At 35.9% G+C, this 23,139-nt stretch overlaps 1 protein-coding gene across 2 annotated transcripts in view; it reads right to left on the bottom strand.

The window, feature by feature from the left end:
• Window positions 1-6,734: 6,734 nt before the first annotated feature.
• The window catches only part of tyw1 (tRNA-yW synthesizing protein 1 homolog (S. cerevisiae)), a 43,528-nt gene continuing 27,123 nt past the window's right edge, over window positions 6,735-23,139 (bottom strand). Inside the window, exons 14-16 of one of the 2 annotated variants that reach the window (XM_032590978.1) lie at window positions 21,643-21,753; window positions 13,476-13,643; window positions 6,735-7,475 (exon numbers count right to left, since the gene is read on the bottom strand). In XM_032590978.1, coding sequence (XP_032446869.1) covers window positions 7,254-7,475; window positions 13,476-13,643; window positions 21,643-21,753 — 501 coding nt within the window. In that variant the 3' untranslated portion in view covers window positions 6,735-7,253. The remainder of the gene's footprint in view (window positions 7,476-13,475; window positions 13,644-21,642; window positions 21,754-23,139) is intronic. The other variant, XR_004342874.1, reaches the window with a different exon arrangement.

The raw sequence follows: 23,139 nt of genomic DNA, 5'->3' as shown, positions 1-23,139 counted from the left end.
TGCTCTCAATCCAGGAGCCTGAAGCCTCTGAGACGAGCAGAAAGCGTCTCCTCAGGCACTCAGGCATTTGTTTTCTTCCTCCCGCTGAGTCAGCAGCCTGAGGCAGCGACAGAAAGAGTCGCTTCCTAACTTAAGTCCAAAATATGTCAGCTTTTTTTTTTTTTTTTTTGCTGCATTTCCCCCCATTTCACTGCGTTATTATCCACAGGAAAACAGCCGAGTCCGCACAGAAACTTGACAGATTTATGTTGTAGTTGTTTCATAAATTGTGGAAATGTTTCAGTTTTATTTCAAATTAAAGATTGCACAATGATGAGGGGTGTAATTTGTAAATGTACACAGCAAAAAAAAAACAAACAAAAAAAAACATTTTTTTAGCTTGTCTGGGAGATAATAAAAATATGAGTGTTTCACCATGTTATTCAGACATTTATAAATGTAACAGTTCAGAATTAGATATTTAACTCAAAAGCTAAATATTTAAAGTTTTGGCTTGCAAATTAAATGTTTAGTCAGGAAACTAAATATTTATTTTATTAACTAGATATTTAGTTGAAAGTAAAATGTATTTTCCAAACTAACCATGACATTTTTTAAATCAAAATTTATTTTCTACATTACATACTTAGCTTGGACTAACTAAAACTAAATGTTTAGCTAAATAACTGACTATCCAACTCTTAAGCTAAATATTTAGTTTACATACTAAATATTTTTAGATTGCAAATTAAATATTTATTTAGAAGGCTACATATTTAGTTAAAAAGAAAAAAAAATTTCCAAACTAAACATTTATTTTTGAAGCTAAATATTTATTTTCTAAACTAAATATTTATGTTGGTCATAAATATTTAGTATCCAAAGGAAACACTAAATTCTCAAGCTTGATCAATTAAATATTTATTTAAGATGTTAAAAAAAAAATTTTTATTTAGTTCCAAATATTTATCATCTTTTGCTAGAAAACAAAATTATCTCCTAATTTAGTTTTCAAGCAAAATATTTAATTAGCAACTTCATTTTTATTTTCCAAACTAAATATTTAGCTTGCAAATTAAATATTTAGTTTAGAGTTGTGAAATATATAAATATATGAATAGAATGGTAAAAATATGAATTTGCAAAACAAAAATCTTTTTTGTTCTTTCCATGACAGGCTAAACCAAAACATTATTGTTCATTTTTTTAATGTTTAATTTAATATGTATAATAAACTGGCTCCAGTCCAGACAGAAGGTTGTTTTTTTATTATCATTGTATAAAAACTGTTTGAATTTCTGTGAGTAATAAATATTATTTTTGTTTTGTAATTGTAAAAAAAGACAGAAAAAATCCACACAGATTCCCTGGAATGATGCTAACTAGCTTATCATTGAACAGTGTTGCTCACCTTGTACACCGGGACAGGGGTTAAAGGTCATGCTGGTATCGGGTTATTGCTGCTGCTGACTGACTCACCTGTTGTTAAATGTGGTAAAAGGCACAGGGACATGTTAAATATATATATTATGTTGGTAATTTTTTTCTTCATTCATTAAATGCTAGTGAATGGAAGCAAACAGTAGTCTGTAGCTAAGCTAACTATGCTAAACGGTTGGTAATCTCTCAGTCTACTCACCTCTCTTGGAGAAAAACTGGGTTATAAATTGACAATGTTTTGTCTGACTCCTTTTGTTCTCCTTTTTTCCTTAAACCTTAACTGTTATTTTTATTGACAGCGTAGTAACCGCCACAGTCGTCGTTGTCTTTTCCTGACCGCTGCTGAACGCCGCAGGAAGCAGGAAGAAACCATTTCATGCAGATCCGGGGGGGTGTTCAGTGCAAATATGGATGTGGTAACGTATATACTGCTAAAAACATATTTTAAAAACACAATATAATAAATTTTGTTATTGACAGGGCTACCCCAAAACTTTCTATTTCTTAAAAAAAAAAGAAAAAGAAAAAAAAAGATATTTGTGGGCCCCTGCTGTTCAGGAGCCGTTAGGAATGTCCTAACTTTCCCCCCTGTGTGTAAATTTATTAATCCACTGTACTTCATACAACAAATGTATTTTCCTTCGATATATTTTTTGTTCATGCTTCACTATGCTTGGTTTTAGCGTGGACGTTTCTTTATTAAAATCAGGCATGACTGAGTCATCTCAGTATGATCATATTTAGCATTGACTTTTAATAAAATTATAAAAATACATAAATTTTAGTTTGCACCACGCCCAAAAGGACTTAACCTGAATCTGAACCATTAGTTTTTCTCAAAAAATGCTATGTTGTTACATTTTGTCCAAGCTACAGTATATAACTTTAATAAAAAATATATATTTTTTATGTCATGACAGTTTGTTGTGAGACAGATAATCTGTGAAAAGATCTCCTCCACCTTTTCCATGAGATACTATTGCTGTCTAAAGTAATGCACCATTCCGACCAAAAACAACCAATCAGAACCAGGATGACGGTCTTAGCGCCGTCAATCAAGCTCATCCACTCACTGCTAAATGTCTAATGGCGGAGAAGCAAATTATTGTTACAGGAAAACTATTTATCTGCATCTATCATTGGAGCAAAAGGACTTAAAAGTGAAGCTGAATCATTAGTTTTTCTCTATAAAAGTAATTATCTGAGCCATTTTTGCGCAGTAACTCCTAAACTCATCCGTTTCCTGAATCTTGTGGCGGCCATTAAGACGTCCTCTTCCTCTGATGATGCTCGTGATGTTGCACCTATATTTGGACGTCCATTTCTCCGCCAAGCTCTCCTCTCACAGACGCGGCGCTTACAGTACGCTCAGTTTCCTCTGAACCACCAAATGTGAGGCATCTGTGTTCTCTGACTGCTAATGTGTTCGGTGTGACCGTGAGCAGAAGATCGGAGCGACACATTTCTGGAGAGCGAGAAAAAAAAAACACTCTCCCAAAAGCTCGCAGAGGAATTTATTATTTACAACAGCCACTCCTGGATTTCCATCTTTAGTAACTCTCCGCATTATACATCTTTGATTACATATATCATAATTGATTACATATATCATAACTGCAGCAGCGTTTCTGTCCAATAATTAGAATCAAATCTCCAGTGTGAAGCAACTAATAAAAATGTTTTCATTCAACTGTTGAATGAAGTTTAAATTCACAGATTTTTTTTTTTTTTGACTTTGTGTCTCCAACAGCAAAATAAAATAATTGTTACTGGCTCAGTAATTCACACTCCAATGTTGTTTTTTGGTTAATAGTGTCATATATAGTGAGAAAAATAAACATTTAATAAGGAGACAAAATTTTTCCCATTTAAAAAAAAAAAGGAGAGATCGGTCATTTTCATCATGAGAGAATCTAAAAAAAAAAAACACCCAGAAAATCAAATTGCATAATTTTTAACTAATTAATTTGTGTTTTGTTGCAGCCAACCCAACTGCAGTCGCATTCAAACAAACATGTCTGGACTGTTTGAGTCGGATCAAGACGCAGTGGGCAGACTTTTTATTTGTGGGTCACTTTGACTGATGGAGTCAAAAAAAAAAATCTATTTTCACCCATCAATTTTAAAATCATATTGATATTTTCAACAAAACTGTATTTTCAATTGAACCATTAAGATTCAATAAGCTGAACAGAGATTCCACATTATGCCATCACACATCAAGCAGATAACATGATTAAACTGAATTGAAATTATGAACGACTCACCTGCTGTTGCCTGAATGCACCGTCTCACAACTTCCTCCTGGTCGGCGAGGACCTGAATGCATCGCTGTTTCTGTGTAGTTACATTTCTCAGGGTTTTGATGTTGATCTGGGGAATAAATCTGGACTCTGCTGCCACTCTGACAACTGGAACGGCTTCAGCCAAAGTTTTGAAATCAGGGAACATTTCTACATTTGAAGTGATCAGACTCTGAATGAGGAGTTTCCTGATAATGTCGCCTCTTTAGTTAGAAATAACATTATTTCAAATCTCACAAGCAACGTCAAATACATTTTCCAAACTTTCGACACGACAATAACGACACTGTCCTGTTACAGAGACTCGTCACAGCAAAAACACAAAATCTTGCCAAGTGTTTTTGGTCCAGTTTCTACGGCAAATATCTTAGTACAATTGAAACAAGACAAAACTAACTTACAAGTAACTTTTGTGCAAGACATAGGAGCTTGTTTTCAGTAAATAATTCCTTAATACTGATGAAGAAGTGAAGATTATTTCACTAAAAGGAGGGAAAAATGTCTTGTTGATTTATTGACTTAAAACAAACTCCTGTATTTATCTGAAAAGTTACTCATAAGTTAAGACAAAACTAAGATATTTACACTGGAAACTAAACCAAAAGTACTTTGTAAGATGTTGTGTTTTTGCAGCTGACTGTGATGGTATGCCTGGCTTTATTAAAAGAGAAGACAGGGGTTAAAGGTCACATCTTAAATAAAAATATTCAATCACACTTATGAACACGCAGGGCTTGAAACAGGAAGACTTTTCTTTACTTTTAGTTTTTCACTATGATTGTGTAAAATAAGTGACTCTAAAGTGAATAAGATCCAGACATGTTAAAGTGATAAAACAAACATGCAGATATGATTATTGATATTGGAAAGTGCAGCAGAAATTACATTTAAATATTCTTAATAACTGTGTATGAATTAAATCTTTCCTGAATTCATTTCTAGCCAATAACCAAAAAGCTAAACGTGACTTTAAAAGCAGAAGAAATAATGCAAGTGGATTTAATATCCTGTGTAAGTATGGCAGGGCATGAGGGACAAAAATAGGAGCAGCTGCTTTTTAATGCAGACGTTCCTGCAGTAACTCCCCCCCTCTGCAGGGGATGGGGACATTTTTATTTCTGCTTAGTGCTAATGGGAATCACAAGTTAAAAATGCAACATTTTATATAAGTACAGAAGCTAATTAAAAACAGAGCAGGGATCGGTCAGGTGGATTGTTTTTAAAAACAAGTTTCCTTGCAGAGGAATAAAACTCTAAGAAAAGGTTTTTAAAAAAATAGCTTTTTTTTGTTCTTTTTTGTCGAGGAACAAATGCATTTAAGCACAAGATGTCCGCAGGTTGATATCGACAAAAATGCACAAACTGGGCAATTTAAATCATTACAGATTACACTGGAAATCCGAACCTTCAAACTGTTTTTAATGGGGGGAAACGGAGCCAGGAATCTGTGGAACAGGCCGCATGACGTGAACCTGAGGAGACCAGAGTGATCCAGGACACACAGCAGGCAATTAGCACATTTCTCCTCTAATCTCTCTGCAGCAGGCCTGCAGTTTAACACTCATTTCAGAGGCTGAATTTTTTTATGATTCATCGGATCGCTTTGTGGTTTACCAGTCAGCTGTCAGGTTTCCAGCGAGGGAGGGAGTGCAGAAACAAAGCATCAGCCTCCATTAGACGGTCATTTGGTTAATTAAGTCACTTTGCTTGAAGAAAGGGTTTGTAAATGAGCAGATCAAGGTCATTCCCGCACAGCTCCGCAGATTTGCAGCAAAATAAAACGTTACTGCAGCCTGAATGGGTTCGGATGTCAGCAACGAGGCTGACGCAAATCAAACAAGTGAGCGTGGAAATGCTCTAATGAATCCAGCAAAGTCTGACTGACTCGTTGGTGCTGATTTGCTGAAGGTGAGATCAGGAAAACCAAGGAGCCACAAACAGAGAAGAAACTATCTCCGCACAAGACTCTCTAATTAGCAGTTATATGAAAGAGAATTTTATCATTTCTTTTTAACTATATTAAAATATGCAATAAAGCATTCCTCTGTGAAAGTGATGAAGCAACTAAAAGTAATTTTGGTCCAAAGTTTATCCTTAAAAATTCAGAACTCTTAAATGTAAGTCATATGTGTCAAACTTGAGGCCCAGGGGCCAAATCTGGCCCGCAGTAGTGTTTTAATGTGGCCCTCGAGACTCCAAATGACATCAGTAAGCCCCTCCAGTTTTTCACAAATACACAAAATTCACTCAAAATTCCCCCATTTTTCCTGATTTCTGCTGCAAATTTCTCTCACAATTGTCCAAAAACATTGAGTTTAAGTGACTGCTGCCTCAGCCTTACTTCATGGTCCGTGATCGATACGACAATAAGTTATATTTAACATCAGACATTAACGCAAATGTGGTACAAATTCCTTTCAAATATTTCTAAAATTCTGTGATTTTGATTGAACAAAAAAACTACAAAAACAATAAAGAAAGCCTGGATGGACTGATCCGTGTGGGATGGACCGATCCGTGTGGGATGGACCGATCCGTGTGGGATCAGTCCATCCAGGTATTGAAAGATGTTCAATATTATTTCAGTTTAAGAAACACTTATTGAACAAAGAGCTTTTAATAATATTTTAACAGTTTAATGGGTTTTATCAATACATTCTGGCCCAGCTGGCCCTTTAAGAACATTCCGATTTTTGATTTGGCCCAAAATGAAAATGAGTTTGACGCCCTTGATGTAAGAATAAGATATGATGGGAAGCATCACATCTTATTCTTTACTTCTTCATGTCACTAAGAGGCTAAACATCGTGGTGACACAGACAAAATGGATGATTGTAAATCCATTTTTCTTTAATAGGTTTGATTTTTCAAATAAAAAGCAGAAACAGAAAGTGATTTGAACCTAAAGGAACCTGCTTTACTCCCTAAACACGACTTACTGCATGTTTACCAGTGTAATTGTTGCTAAAACTGCATAAAAACCCAAATGACAAGAGGCAGCAAGGAGGCCTACCAATCCAAGAGTTTAATTATCATAACAATAATTCTACAAAAGCCATTGAGATTTTAAACATTTTTAAAATTTTTATTTCAAACACATTTATTTTAAGTGGCCAAAATATTTTGACAGCAGTTGACTGAGAAATAAAATACTCTGACACCAGAGGGATGTTTTGAAAAATCCTGACCCTGAGATGAAAGAAAGAAAAAAAAAAAGCGATGAAACTTTTAAACAGAAATTTGGAATAAGAAAAAAGTACAAGCAGAAAGGAAGAGCAAGAGGAACTGGAAAAAACAATTTCTGAAGAAGGACAATCCAGTTTAACAACGAGAAATCAAGAAGATTACAAGCTGAACAGTTTATGTACATCCATTTAAAAAAGAAACAATAAAAAGGTAATTTTTCTGTTCATCCAGCTGCGATGCAAATACATTTAAAGATCCAAACAGAACAGGTAAGAGGGAAGAGCCGAACAATAAAGCTGATATAAATTTTTTACTGTTTCTTTAAATTCATTGTCATCTTCAGAATCAGCATCCAGAGATATCTTTGGTTTTGTTGCGCCGCTGGAAGCGAGTGTCGGCCGGGTCGAACCCTTGTTCGTTTGACCCAAACAAAGCCCAGCTGGGGGTCTTGGCGGTGTAGTCCAAGGCCGAAAAGCTCTGCTGCCCGCCGCTGTCTTCGTGAGCCTGGACCAGATCCTGGAAACGGTCGTAGTCGATCCAAGTCCACCACTCGCCGTTCACCTTGAACTGGAAGGAAAAGGACATTTAAAGGGGCGGCCTTATGTATTTTCCAGGCAAATATACACTGCAAAAACACAAAATCTCACCAAGTAGTTTTGGTCTAGTTTATATTGCAAATATCTTAGCACACTTGAAATAAAACTAACTAAATTAAAAGTAACTTTTCTGCTTGATATGGAGTCTTGTTTTAACTACATTATTATTTAATATTAATGAAAATGTTCTGGTTCCACTGGTAGAATATTCCACTGAGCCGTTACCTAGCAACCCCAGCCAAGCCCAGCCCGTTACCTAGCAACACAGTTCTAGTTCCACTGGCAGATAAACTAACTTATAACACGGGAAAATGTCTTGTTATAAGTTAAATAATCTGCCAGTGAAGCTAAAACCTTTTTGTCAATATTAAGAATTATTGACTTCAAACAAAATCCTACATGTTTCTGAAAAGTTACTTGTAAGTTGGTTTGTCTTATTTCTAGTGAAGTAAGACATTTGCATGAGAAACTTGGAAAGATTCTGTGTTTTCTTGCAGAGGAGTGGAGTACCATTTTCCAGCACAATCAAGTCACTACGTTACCTTCAGTTGACATAAAATTATATATATATTAATATATGTATAATATATATATATATATATGTCCCAACACGGCTCCTCTGTTAACCTTTTAACAGTTTTTACCAGCGTTGCTCTGAGAAGTAGCGTCTATAATGAGCTCAGCTGATGTTCAGTTCCACCAGGTGTTTGCTAATTGCTGCTGGCTAGTCTGAAGGAGCCGGGTGTGAGGCAGAAGCTCAGTAGCTAGGAAACTGCAGCTCAGAGGAGGAGCTGTACCTAAAAGGCGGGGCTAGATCCATCCAGGCATTTTCTACAGCTGAATGGTTGCCGTGGAGATTAAAGGATTTCTCCAACAGGCCTGTAACCATAAGAAATTTTACTGGACGATAAATTTTCCCAGAAATGATTGTGATAAACGATATTGGGTTTTTTAAGTCCATTTTCATGTAATATAATAATAATGTCTTACTAATGCAAGAGCACATTCTCAAAGATCAATAAACTTTCAATACTGAGGGACATTTAACACTGGAACTGGAAAACATTTTAAATATCTAAAATAAATAAACAAAATAACAGAAAAATTTATTATGAATCTCTGTAAACAAAACTGTCCCTCAAAAAAGGTGCAGTTGAGACCAAAACACCAATTTTGAGACTTTAGTTATTAAATTTTTGGTAGAAAAAGAGAGAAAAAAAAAATCATACAAATGGAAATTATTGAGCTCATTTTAATTCCTCATGTGATTAATTGATTCATTTCTTATTGCGACAGTCCTAGCTGTAACTTAAAACAGAAAACGTGGATATGTTGAAGTAAGTCGGAATACTTTTGCAAAGAACAGAGTCGAATCAAAATTAGGCTGAAAAGGAAGCTAAATGTGCAGCAGGGCAAACTGTCCAGCAAAGTTCAATTTTCAAAGAGGTCAAGCTGACTGGACAGCATCCTGGGTACAGGCCGGACCTTCCTGAGCGTCATAAATAACAGAGAAATGGAGCTAAACTGGCCCAGCAGACGACTGCAGCTCTTTGCAATGAGGAAACTTTGATTGGCCTTAATGCCTCACATTATTCCTAATATAGTTTTATTTTTAATCACAAAAGTAATTAAAACAGATCCAGCATGAACACATTGGGGGACTAACACTTATTTGCACTGCAGACGACCTTCCTGCGGAGGAAGCATCGACTGGATGGGTTTGGCACTTTACGGCGTGACATTAGAGGAAAAAATAAACCCAACCTGCTGCATTGTTAATGAGGCTTGAGAAGAAACGCCTGTTGGGAACAAACGTTCCCGGTAATGAGACAGGATGATATTTATTCAGTCTGGGTAATATGTCCAAGAACAAAGTAAATCTGCGCTGTCCGGGAAGGGAACAGGACTGCACGCTGTTTCTGTTAATGGTGTCTCGCTGATAGTAACAGAGTTTCTACTGTTTTTTGTAAAGTCAAAGCTTCGCACTTCTTTCCAGACGAGGATTTTAAATCAGGGTTTAAAACAAAGCTGGATGGAACAGAGTCAGTTTATGCGCTCGCTGCTGTTCCATCTGCACCTTTCGTTTTGACAAAGTGAAGGAAAAATATTGGTTTTGTTTCTAACTGATGAGGACGAACAGAGTCAGAACCAGGATCCAATAACCCCAGCAACAAATAAAAGGAAATATTGCAACTTGCTGCAGACAAACAGGCAGAACAAAACAAAGAAACAAAATGAAACTGTAAAGCACTTTAAACTTTGATATCTCACATTTTCTCATTCATGTTAAAATGTAAACTTGTTTTCCACTAGGAACACAAAGCCCTTCGAAATCAGTTGGATTATGAATGACAAACTAAAAGTAATTAATTATTGTTTATAAGTAGATTAAATCAGATTCCATTTGATCGGTTTTTTCAGGGTTGATCCATATTTTCAGTTTCCTTTACAGTCTGACTTGGATTGGACAGAACCGGGTTCTGGTTCTGATAGTTCAGTGTTTCTCAAACTGTTAGTGTTTAGCAAACACTTAAATTGCCCCACAATAACACAACATGTTGATATATCTCCAAAATGAAAATATTCGTCTCTTGACTCACTTATTGTCACGAATACGTCAAAACGAGTCGTTTTGAGTTGCTTACAGATTCTGAACGTGTGGATTCTCAGCTTTCCAATCATGTCAAACACACAGAAATAAAAAAATAAGTTGTTCTTTACTATCAGGTATTGTGCAAACAGTCCAAATTTTTGTAATTTAGAAGCACAATTAAAGAAAAATAAACTTGAGTTGCTTTTGCAGAAACATAAATCCTCTTCAACTCCATTAAATATAAAAATTATACACCCATTTATTTATCAAATTTGTTTTATTGAAAATAAAAAAAATGATATTTTTTGAACTTGCATTTTTAGGCCATGATCAATATATTTGAAAATAGTCTGAAAACAACAATACTATAATTTATTGAAATAATTACCAGGACGATTTATCCTCCAGTAAAATTTATTACTGATTTTTTTAAGTGCCTCATGACGGTGCTTGTTGTGAATTTGTATTCTAAAAATAAACTCGGTTGAATTAAAAACTATTTTTGTTTACAGCAGCTTTTAATCAAATAATAAACTCTGAAACATTTATTTTAAGATGTTAAAAACTGTCCAACATGTTTTTATTTTGTGCAATCCTTTTGTTTCATTTCCTATCCTGTAAACCGTTATGCATAAATGTTTCTATATTAATAAACTTTCCTTTTTTCTGTTAGAACTGATGTCACAAATACCATTTTATCAAACAACTCGAACAAAAATAATGAGGATCTGAAGAAAGGAAGTCAAATGTTTTCCTCTTATTTTTAATATTCTTCCGTTTGCAAAATAAAAGTCATACCAGGTTGTTTCCGTGTATGAAATGTAAGCAGTAAGCTTTTTATTAACACCTTCACTCAGAGGATCTGGATGTTCAAAACATTTTCCTCCAGACATCCAGAGCCTATAACAACTCCCCTTTAAATTTCTAAAATTCAGTAAATTATCGTTTAGCTGTCCATGATAATTTACGATCCCAGAGTTTCCTCACATCCTGTTTCTGACCATTAGGGACCAATTAGCACAGCTGTGGTTTAATCTCCAGCAGCACTTTGCTCCTTTGTATGCAAAATGCATCTAAACCTGGACAGCTCGCACCAGAACCTCCAGCTTTAAGAGTTTTAGGAGTTTAACGTCCAACATTCTGTCTTAAAACCTTTTCAAACCAACAGAAAAGACACTGAGAATGCATCAGAAGTTTGTTGAGTGATAATTTTGCACTTTTACATCATTAAAGACAATCTACCTTGTACAGGTTAGAATAGATCTATGGCTTATACAAAACATGTTCATTACATTTACATACAGGGGGAGGAGGTCTGACTGTACGCTACCGCCCTTTACCCCCCAGATATGGTATTTTATTTATATAATTATTAGTCATTTCCACTATCAGTAATAATGTGTCTACCAGAGGATTCCTCTGGTCATTATTTTCATTAGAGCCTCAATGATGGCTGTATGTTGAAGCGCTGAGGAGTTACAGTCATCTGAAGTTTGTATATCAGGTGCTGTCCGAGCGCCAAATGGAGACTTGGACAACACCTGTACATCCTCACAAATAAACATCTCCGAAATGACATTTCTTTTTGTGCTATCTTGATCAGTCTTGAAATCCACGGGCAGAATACTTTATTCTAAAGTATTTTTGACAGCAAAAATAGAAAATTTAGCTCGTCATCTTCATAAAGAGACCAATGCATATACAGTGAACCCTCGCTATATCGCCGTTCACCTTTCGCGGTCTCGCTGCTTCACGGATTTGCATCGTGCATTGTGTTCTGCATTCTGATTGGCTACACAGTCTCTCCACTTCTTCTTCTTGTCAATAATGTTGCGGTTTAATATGTTCACATACGTAAAACAGCTTGCCATATTTAACATAATCGATGGTGGCATGTTGGTTTACAAGAATCTTTTTGCGCAGAAGAAAAAAGAGCGACAACATCTACTGATAACTTTGTTCTTCTCTCGAAAAGACACACCTGCACCGTGGGCTTTAGAAGAACAAACCGCTGCAGAGCGGAGTCAGGCTGCAGCGGCTCAGTCAGAAGAGCAGTGAAATACACGAGAGTCACTGTTTGTCCTACTGTACTTTGGTTTGTTTTTTTCATAATCATTTTTTATTTTCTCCTGTTCTAATCCAATGACTCGGGTCGCGGTGGGGCGGCGCTGATCTCCGCAATTTGAAGCCTTCAGTTCATATTGATGTTTAAATTATTATTTTACAGTACAGTAGTTATTTGTAAAAAAAAAAAAAAACATTTATACAGTACTTTTATTTGTTAAACAAATGTTTGGGCCTGTAAAAAGGTTTTGTTCTTTGGTTTCAATGTATTATGGAATATTTCATTGTATAATAATTGTAAAAAAAAAAAAAAATAAAGGTTACTACTTCACGGATTTCGCCTATCAAGGGTTCTTTTTGGAACGTAACCCCCGTGAAAAATGAGGGATCACTGTAATGGTTGAAGAACAGCGGCTGATTTAATTAGCCTTTTCAGGCGTTTTTGGTGATTTAGGGGCTGAAGGTCAAGGGGTTAAGTTGCAGTTTCTCTCACCAGACATCAAGCTGCTAATTTTGCTGTTGTGTGTGTGCAGAGGTGGGCAGTTCCAGCTACACTTACTTTTTGGAAAAAGAAGGCTATAGGAGGAGTTTTACTGCAAGTAGATTTTACTTTTACTTGAGTAATATTATTGTTGTGTAGATTAATTTTGCATTTAAAGAAACAGACTTCAGAGATTGGAAACATCAGATTCTTAGGTTTCTGCAACATATGAGCGAATGTTTGTGCTAATCTCTACTCATAATTTACATCAGTATTATTTATTTTGTATTAATAAACATGGATATTTGATTTGAGATATATTAAAGCCCGTTTGCTGCTCCCTCTGCCCAGTTGAATGTTTCTGGAGGAATTGAAGGCGATAGAAATGAGGATCGCTTCCTCACAGAAAGAGACTCCGTCACATTTTGACGGTGGATTTTGTTCTGGGCTGAGAACATGACTCCTGCTTTTTATGCAACATTCTCACAATCCATCATTCTTTGCTGCATCTGAGCACCAAACATTGGTAATATTTCACATAAATGCTTTTATGAATAAAACTCCCCTGGGTGGAAGGCTTAACTTGTGGAACACGGTGTTCTGAAAAGTATAAATCCCTAAAAAAAACCCTGATAAAACCGAGTCCAAATGGTTTTCTTCCTGTCTCTGCAGAGCAGAAACCTTTCTGTGACATAGACATTAAAAATGTGATTTCTTTAAAACCAATTTAGCTGAACTCCAAGAGCAGAACATATATTCAATTCGCACATCTTGTTACCGCTTATTGTTGCGTTGGGTTTTTCATCTGCGCTCGGCAGCTGAGGTCTTCTTACCTTATCGTGTGCGATGAGCAAACAGTTGGAGTGCTCGTGCTCACAGGCGATGTCGTAGCGAGGCAGCATGTCAGCCAGCTGCTGGACGAAGGCGACCACTTCCTGGTGCCAGGGAACGTTGGCCATGGTCAGACTGCTGGCCGAGCTTTCCCCGCAGTACGTCACGCCCTGAAACAGACAAGGACACATCGCTGCAAAAACACTGAATATCACCAAGTATGTTTGTTTCTAATGCAAATATCTCAGCACACTTGAAATAAGACTAAACTAACGTACAAGTAACTTTTCAGCAAGATTGTTCTAAGTAAATAATTCCTTAATATTGATGAAAAAGTACAGATTGTTTCACTTATAACAAGATATTTTTTCCATGTTATAAGTGAAATAATCTGCCAGTGGAACTAGAACTGGGTTGCTAGGTGAACGGCTGGACTTGTGCTGCTTGTGAATCTGTACAAAGGCTACAAAAACAAAAGGAAAGTGTGCTGCATCGTTAGGGGGTTGTATTTCTGCAACAGACAGTAAGGCGGTGGCCGGGGGCAAGGGCAGCAACGCCGTGCTGAATTGATGATAGACCTTGCAGTTATCAGCCTTGCCTGGAGGTCCTCTGAATAAAGATCATCTCTCCAACGCTTGGTATAAATCACACCGGAGTAGCAGAGTCAGGCAACAACAGAGATTGAAAATTACTTTATGTTTCGTATCAACCGAGTCGTGTAGAAGCGAGGAGCCGACCCCTCCTTTCGGGTTTAAATAACCTTTTTTGAAATCGTCAGTATTGACTGCTGAAGTCACACGCCAACGTGTTGCACCAGATTTATCTCATTTACGCCGCTGGCAGAATGTTTTCTCTCCGATGGTCCAATTCTTCCAGCAGGAGAGGAATCGGCGACGGGGGAAACGGTACCGGTGCCGTTCAGAAGGTAAATCTCACACCGGACAGCATCTGAACAGAGGACCATAAATTACGCCGACTGGAGGAGAGCAGCCAATCAGACGGGATGATGGTGAAAACAAAGGTGGCGCCGAAACACAGAAACATGTAATTTACTGTTTTTATGTATCCAAACTATGATCTGTGAAAGAAAATATTATTATTATTATTTATAATAGAAAAACAAATGGATATATATATATATATATATATATATACAGTACAGACCAAAAGTTTGGACACACCTTTTAATTCAATGAGTTTCCTTTATTTTCATGACTATTGACATTGTAGATTCACACTGAAGGCATCAAAACTATGAATAACACATGTGGAAATATGCACTAAACAAAAAAGTGTAAAACAACTGAAAATAGCCCTTATATTCTAGTTTCTTCAAAGTAGCAACCTTTTGCTGTGATTACTGCTTTGCACACACTCTGCATTTTCTTGATGAGCTTCCAGAGGTCGTCACCTGAAATGGTTTTCACTTCATAGGTGTGCCCTGTCAGGTTAATAAGTGGGATTTATTGCCTTATAAATAGTCATGAAAATAAAGAAAACCCATTGAATTAGAAGGTGTGTCCAAACTTTTGCTCTGTACTGTATATATATAATTATAAATTAATTCAAATTAATTTGAACTAAAATTAAATTCACTGTAGGATATTATTTTAAAAATGACAAAAAATAAAAGCTTGAAATATTTCACTCTGTGTAATGAAGATATATATGAAATTCACCTTTTTTCTGAAATTAATATAAAATATATATGTACTTTTACTCATTTCATTTCATGTGGTTAGGTTTTGTTTTTGTAATTGTAGTAAATGTGCTTTTTAAAAGTATTAAGTCAGTGAAAAAGCAAACCAAGAATCTTTTTCCTTCCTCTAAAGATTTACGGACTATTTTGTGTTGAACTGTGGCATAAAATGACAATGAAACACATTAAAGTAATACAGTTTTCTTTAACGGTGCCTTATCTGTGTTTATTTAAATGGTATGATTATACGGCTGGATAATGTATGAATATCAGAACAACATATAAGAAGTTTCCATTATCTTAAGTACAGCAGCAGCTGTAAGATGACCGCTGAACTGCAGCAGCAGCTTTCCATCAGTCAGCAGTGACAGCTAATTTTAGAGTCGATTATGTGACTGAGCAGCTCTGTCACGCTGTCACCAGTCCAAGGCGGGACGCACCAATTACTGGGCTCAGGATGAAGCCGATAGCCCGCCTGCGGCTCGGCGCGGCCTGCGGGGTTTTTATCTCGTCACAATATAGAGGCGCTCACAGACAGGAAGAGGGGAAGCGACGGGTCAGAAAGATAAGAGGAGAAAGAGAAGATAATTAAGAGGGGAGAAAAGACGAAAGAGATTAGACTGACAGCGTGGAGAAAGAATACAGAGATTATCCACACAATGCAACTGAAACTTTTCAGCGTTGTACATGGGGTCAAGAGATAATTCAAATTGAATCAAACATCTTTATAAAGATGGGAAGACGAATTAAAAACTACAGATCAGATATGACTTTCGGTCTTACTTTTACAACTCTTTGAAGATGGTTTTGGGGTAAATATTCAGGTGTAGATCCCATGCATATTATTGCTTACATCTGGAAATTTCACGCATGCGCACAACGCTGCAGGGCGAATAGACGATTGTTTCACATCCATTATAGCCGCGCTGCCGCGATACAATGATTATTGTAAGTAAATGAAACCTGGAGATGTAGATATTACTAATTAGAGCAGTGTAACACAGCAAAGGGAAAAATAACGCAAAAAAACGTTAAAGAGCAACTCAAAACTACTTTTTCTCTCTGTGTCGGCTGTGCTGCAGACTCGTTGCCATAGCGACTGACAACAACACCCCTTTATTGCATCAGGATTCAACACTAAAAAGCACACTTCCCACAGAAAGAACAGAACATTCAGAACATGCAGTTTTATGTTTTCAGGCTTGATTTTTATCTTACAATTATTAATAAGTGATCTCTGTTGTAGATTAGCTGCCGCTGCCATTAGCCGCCGCTGCTATTAGCTAGGCTAACACTGTCAGAATTGGTGCGTGGGTCACTTTTTTATTTTGTAGCTGAACTGAAACATTCCACAGCACATCTTTATGTTAAGGTTGTCAAAGTCAAGTTAGCATAACTGAACTACTTTCCTCTCCTTCACTATTTCTTTTACTTAATTAAAACTTTTTTCAGACCTTGTTATCTAGTTGTTGTGTTGACAATTAGCAAAGCACTGCATCCCTTTTTCTTTTATATATCAGGTGTACATTCAAGTTTTAGCGCATTATGTTGACAGCTTAACAGCTAAAACCGATGCTAGCCCTCAGCTAGCAGCAGCCGTTTGCCCGGCAGCAGGGAGATGGGGGCAGGATCTTGTTAAACAACAACAAAACAAAACAACAAAACTTTGCTGATAACTTGTTCATTGCTGTCAATGAAAACAGCAACAAATTCCCAAAAATTGAGATTTAGCATTACATTTTACACACATAGAAGAAGAAAAATGTCAGCAACATTTTATTTGAAGGGCTGTATAAAACTGACTTGACAGTCATAAACATGAAGTAGTTTTCATGAATGTCTGACTGTTGTCTTGAAGTGTCATTTGGTAAATAATGACACTTTTAATGCAAAGTCAAGTTAAAACTTGCATTAAAAGTCCATTCAAACCATCAACTTTACTATTTGAAAAATAACAACAGTTTTGAAGCAAAGTTGCATTAAAAGTGACATTATTTACTGAAGGACACTTCATAACAACAGTTATAAACATTCATGAAGACTTCTGTCAGTCTTATGCAAACCCTTTCAGATGAAATGTTACCAAAATTTCACATGTACGAATGTCGCAGGTCGGGGTAAGCAGCCTTTGATAGAGCCAAATTTAAACCTTATCCAAGATGAGTCAGCAGAAAGTTTCTTTCAAACTTTTTGTTTCCGCTCTGATACTGGAAGCTCACAGATGAAAATCTGAGTGGAGACATCAATAACTCCTTACAAGAACAAAGTCTTCTCTACAGGGTAACAGTTTTGGGTTCATCGATGTAATAACAGCCCTGAAATGAATCCCCTTAGCCACTCAGCCAGTTCCCCAACGAGAACGCACCAGAGAAAAAAGGCTGAAGGAAAAGAAAGATACCAGTTTGATCTGGTAGCTTTATTATGCAGACAGAAAAAAAAGATCTATCAGACAGAAAAGCAGCTGACCGAAGCTTCCTGTTACAGCACAAACGCTGACTATTGTCGTTTTGTTACTGACTTATTATTATTTTCTGTCTTTTCACAATACATTTCTAAAATATTACTTTTTTAAATTAATAAAATAAGCATTTATTGCCTAAAGTGCAACAACTCAGCATTCCTTTAGTGAACGTTTGATCATTTATAGATGCGTCTGCAGATAAAAAATACTTTAACTATAAAAAGTTCATCTTTTCCTGCGCGACTCAACATCAAAACCGTGTAGGGCTGATCTGGTGATTATTTTCTGGATTAAACGATTAATAACTGGAAGAAAAACATGGTTAATAGGATATTTGTTTCCTTTTTTTAGGGAATTTAACTGACATGAAGCTAAATCTTTGCCACTTGATGAGCTCTGGGTCGAATACATTGGTTGATTTTTACCTTAAATGAAAAATATTTAAAAACTTTTGTACAGTTTTTGCTTAACTGCTGCTCTAAATATGTTTTTATTTAAGCAAATGACCTTTTTAGTGTCAGTGTCATCTAGTTAATGCTTATTTATTTAATAATCACGATTGTTTCCAAGCCTTACTCCCAGCAATCTCAAACACTGCAAAAATCTTACCAAGTTTCTCGAGCAAATATCTTATTAAACTTGAAACAAGACAAAACTAACTTACAAGTAACTTTTCAGCAAAATACAGGAGCTTGGATTAAATCAATAATTCCTTAATATTGATGAAAATGTACTAGTTGCATTGGCAGACATTTTTCCATTTCATAAATTAAGTAATCAGTCAGTGGAACTAGAACTGCGTTGCTAGGTAACGGGCTGATCTTGGCAGAGGTTGCTAGGTAACGGCGCCGTGACGGTTGATTGTGAAAAAAGTGGAATAATCTACTCTATAGTGCTTTTTAACCAACATTAAAGAATTACTGACTTAGAACAAGCTCTTATTTCTTGCTGAAAAGTTACTTGTAAATTAGTTTTGTTTTATTTTAAGTGTACCAAGATATTTCCACTAGAAATTAAACCAAAAATACTTAGTAAGTTTTGGTGGGGGTTTGCAGTGTTTGAGATTGCTGGGACAATTATTCGGATTAATCATGATTATTGAAATAATTAATTCACCATTAACTAGAGGATACTGACTCTAAAAAGGGTCATTTGCTGAAACAAAAACATTAGAAGAGTAATTCAGCCAAAACTGTACAAAAATATTCACATTTTGAATATAGGTGTTTACATCCCTGCTGTTGTTTGCTATTATTTACACTTCTTGTATATAATCAGGTTTTTTTTCTTTATTTAAATTGTAGTATTCTATTTTGAATAGCTGCTGTTTACTGTACAGAACACTATTGTTTTCTGTTTCATATTTTTATTTTGTGTGAAGCTACATAATTCGACTTACCCGTCGCTTTGTGGCTTAATTTCCCCACTGAGGGAGAAAAAAAAGGCGATTTCTATTCTTTTCTATTTTATTTTCTGCTTTGGGCTCAGTTCACCACCAACCGGTTTGAATTAATGAACGTCGTCACCATGAGGAGAATATCAAGCATTGAAACTCGATTGTCAAGTAGCCAAAACGCTCTCTAAATTAGAGGATGTGGGAAATTCGTCTTGTGTGGGAACAGGCTTTTCATGAATACTAATGCTGGCTAAAGCTTTTCATCCTGCGGTGGAAATGACAGCAGCACAGAATGGGAAGAGGGGAGAGTTTGAGGCTTGTATTCATGAACAAAAGGTATGAGGTCTCCAAAACAACCTCTCCAAATTAATTCACTTACTCTTGTGCAGTGGAATTGAAATTAGGTGCCGCTGAATATCAACTCTGGTTGATGTGGATCTATGAGGAACTCCATGTCAAGGAGATGAATCAATGTCACACTGAACTGCAGACTGGACTCATCCTCAGTTCAGAGTTATTAACTACAACCAATGAAATTATGAAAACTGAAATTGAGAAAACATTTTTGTTAACTGAAATAAATAAAAGCAGTGATTAATGGTGGAAAACTGTAAATAAATGGAATTATCTGGTGCATTTATAAAACTAACACTGCATATCAAATGCTTAGATTTTGTGTATATGAATCTATTTATTAGTCTTTTAAATGTAAGTGGCAAATTATGGTGCTCCATTCTCCTCCTGGTGGCTACGCTACGCTAGTACGCAAAATGGTGACAGCAAGAGTTGGAAGAAAACTCCAGATTCAGTTGGTTGTTTGACAATAATTTAATGAAATTTTTGAAAATGAAATCTATGGAGTACTCAATACTTAACCCTTATATGAACCCATTGCAGCATGACGTCACATCTCTCTGCTGGAAGGCAAAAAGCTGCTAGCCGATGATGACTAGCACTGGTTTTAGTTTAAAGATGTAGAAATAACGCACTAAATCTTGAATGTACGAGTCCCATATAAAAGAAAAAGGGATGCAGTGCTTTGATACTAATTATCAACACTACAACAACAAGATAGCGAGGAAAGGAAGAAGTTTTAATTCCTAAAGAATAGAAGTAGGTCAGCTATGCTAGCTTGACTATGACAATCTTAATGTGTAGATGTGATGTGAAATTATGTGTGTTTCAGTTCAGTTACAAAATAAAAAAAGGCGACCTAAACACCAACTCTGACAGGTCATCAGTAGAGCAGGTGTTTAAATTAGCTAATGTTAGCTTAGCTAATAGCAGCGGTAGCTAATCTAACACAGCGATCACTTATTGATAATAGCAAATTAAACATCAAGCCTGATTATTGCCTGAACCTAGCCTGATGTTCTGTTCTTTGTGTGGGAAATGTTTGAGTGTCTTTTGGTGTTGAATCTTAAAACATGTAGTGGCGTTGTTGTCAGTTGCTATGACAACGAGTGTGCGCGTGGTGTAGCCGACAAAGGGAGCAAGAAAACAATGTTTTTGAGTTATTCTTACCATTTTTTCTACATTATTTTCCCCCTTGCTGTGGTGCACTGCACTACATTAATAACACCTACATCTCCAGGTTTCATTTAGTTACAGTAATCGCTCCAACGCGGCGGCGCAGCTGTGACGAATGTGAAAGAATCGTCTTTTTGCCCTCCAGGGTTGTGCACATGCGTAAAATTTCCAGATCTAAACAATAACATGCAGGGGGTCTATACATGACCACAATACAATACTTTTTAATAATTTTTTAATTCTGCATCTAAAAATTAACCAACATATGAAAAAACTAAAACTACTGATTTTAAAATATCAATTTTAAATATCAAATTAAAAAATAACTCGTAGAGTTAAATGTGTTGCGTCAGTAATTACACAACACAAGAATCAAACACTGATTTTGTTACAACTATGTTTTCATCTGGCAGACCTGTTTTATCCACTAAAGAAACAACAATATCATCAACAAATATTTGCTTGCCTTTTTCTTCCCTCCGACTCTCGGCTGTTTTTATATAAAAGAGCTTTAACGCTGACCGTTTTTTTTTGTTTTTGCAGCAGAGCTAATGTAATCTTTTTATAAGTAGTTATCTGTTGTATAAAAATAATAACACATCAAGTGTGGAAACAGTAACTGAAACAAAATTTTAGTTCAGATAAATGTGCATATTCAGCTTGTTTAATAATCCAGAAGGACAAAATAAATGCATGTGTACCTGACATCTCTTTGTTTAATCAAAGTATATTAAATAAGCTTTGGAGAAAACATTAAACTGTCTAAATATTTGTATAAACAAACACTTCTAAGAATACATAATTAGAAACATCCAATAAAACAGCAAAACACCCGAAACACTGAGTTCCTTTAAATTTAGAGTTGCTATTATACCATAATAAACACTAACCATCATTTTGATGTGTAAATGGCGACATTTGGAAAAATGTAATGTATCAATTGTTGATTTTTGTATATTTGTGATGTAAAGCCCTTTGAACTGCTGTTGCTGAAATGTACTATACAAATAAAATATGATTGATTGACTGATTGATTGAAAAGTGCAGGAATGTACAGATATTTTATGGATGTTGCAATCTTACCTTGACCTCGATGAAGTCGGGCTGACCCAGAGCGATGAGCTCGGCGTAGGCCTGCAGCTCCTCCACGTTCCAGGCTTTCACCAGCGTCAGTCGGTAAACCGTCCTCTGCTTCTGGACCAGGGAAAAAAGACGCAGAGGTGATCAAAGTAACGGCAAAAAAACTCAGAAATCAAAACTAGCATTTTGGTTTAAATTTTACATAAAGAACAAGGATTTATTTGATTCAATAGGAAACTTCTCATCACTCCGGATCTATCTTCTCCACAGCACCTGTCTGAGCAGGCTACCATCAAGCAGGCTCAGAGCATCTTGTCTGATGGGTCACATGTGCTTGCATCAGAATATGTTCTGGGAGAAGGTTCAGGGTTCCCCTGTGCAAATATAACCGTCTGAAACATTCATTTGTACCACTCTCCATTAACTGGATAAATGGCAGACTAGCCGGGCATGGACAGAGTAACAGGGGCTTGGTTGACCTTTAGACCTTTAAACTTTCATTGGTATCTTCAAAGCCAAAGCAGCACAAACAATATTTTGCTGCACAACCAGCACAAATGTAGCACAAACGTTTGACACCATTTTTGTCTGATTTGCAGAAGGTGGGGGAGCCAACAGGACGCTGCTGCTGGTGTTCTGACTAAAACCAGGAAGATGAAGCACATCACCCAGTTCTACAGTCTTTGCTCTGAGAGAATGGACTTTAAAATACTGATGTTAGTTTATAAATCACTGAATGGCTAATTTATCACATTTACAATAGAAAATTTGAGACATAACAAAAAGTATTTTGCATTCAGTCTAAATTGATATTAAACAGAAACACATTCACTCAAAATCACTTTGTTGCACCCAAATTTGCTTTTGCTAAATTTATTAAACTTGCCTGAATTAATTTATATACTTAATTTCTAATACAACTATTTGTTCAAGTACAATATTGCATGCCAACTTTACTGTTAAGGAGGTAAAAAAAGAAAATCACAATAATTTGTTTTTCAATTTTGTTATTTTAGAAAAATTTGACCGCTGAGACAATAACTCTGAAAGTTTCAACATTTAATTTCTCTTTGGGATCAATGAAATATGTTTGAATTTGCATTTAATTGAAACCTTTAGACACGACTGACCTATTTGGTCTTAAAATACCAACTTCTGCCACATTTTTAGTCATTTTTCTACTTATCACATGTAAAATAAGGTCTTGCGATTTTTTGCCAGTTTTTCAATACGATTCATGATGGAGTTTAGTGATATTTTACGCCTAAATGATCATCAAAATTAAGTGGTGTAAATGTAAAACTACTGGGAAGAAGCAAAAACAATCCAAAGTAAAAGTTTGATAACCAGTCAGAAGGGAATCATTGATTAAAATATCTAAAAGCAAAATATAAAGAAAGAGGAAAAAGTCAAGGCTTGCCCTAAACTGTTTATACTGAATTTCTAATACATAATTTAAAGATTTGAGTTTAAATGCTGGCGGTTACTGCTCATAAATAA

The sequence above is a fragment of the Xiphophorus hellerii genome, chromosome 18, assembly GCF_003331165.1.
Source record: "Xiphophorus hellerii strain 12219 chromosome 18, Xiphophorus_hellerii-4.1, whole genome shotgun sequence".
Classification (NCBI taxonomy): domain Eukaryota; kingdom Metazoa; phylum Chordata; class Actinopteri; order Cyprinodontiformes; family Poeciliidae; genus Xiphophorus; species Xiphophorus hellerii.
The sequence above is the reverse complement of the archived record's forward strand: the minus strand, read 5'-3'. Positions and strand labels throughout refer to the sequence as shown.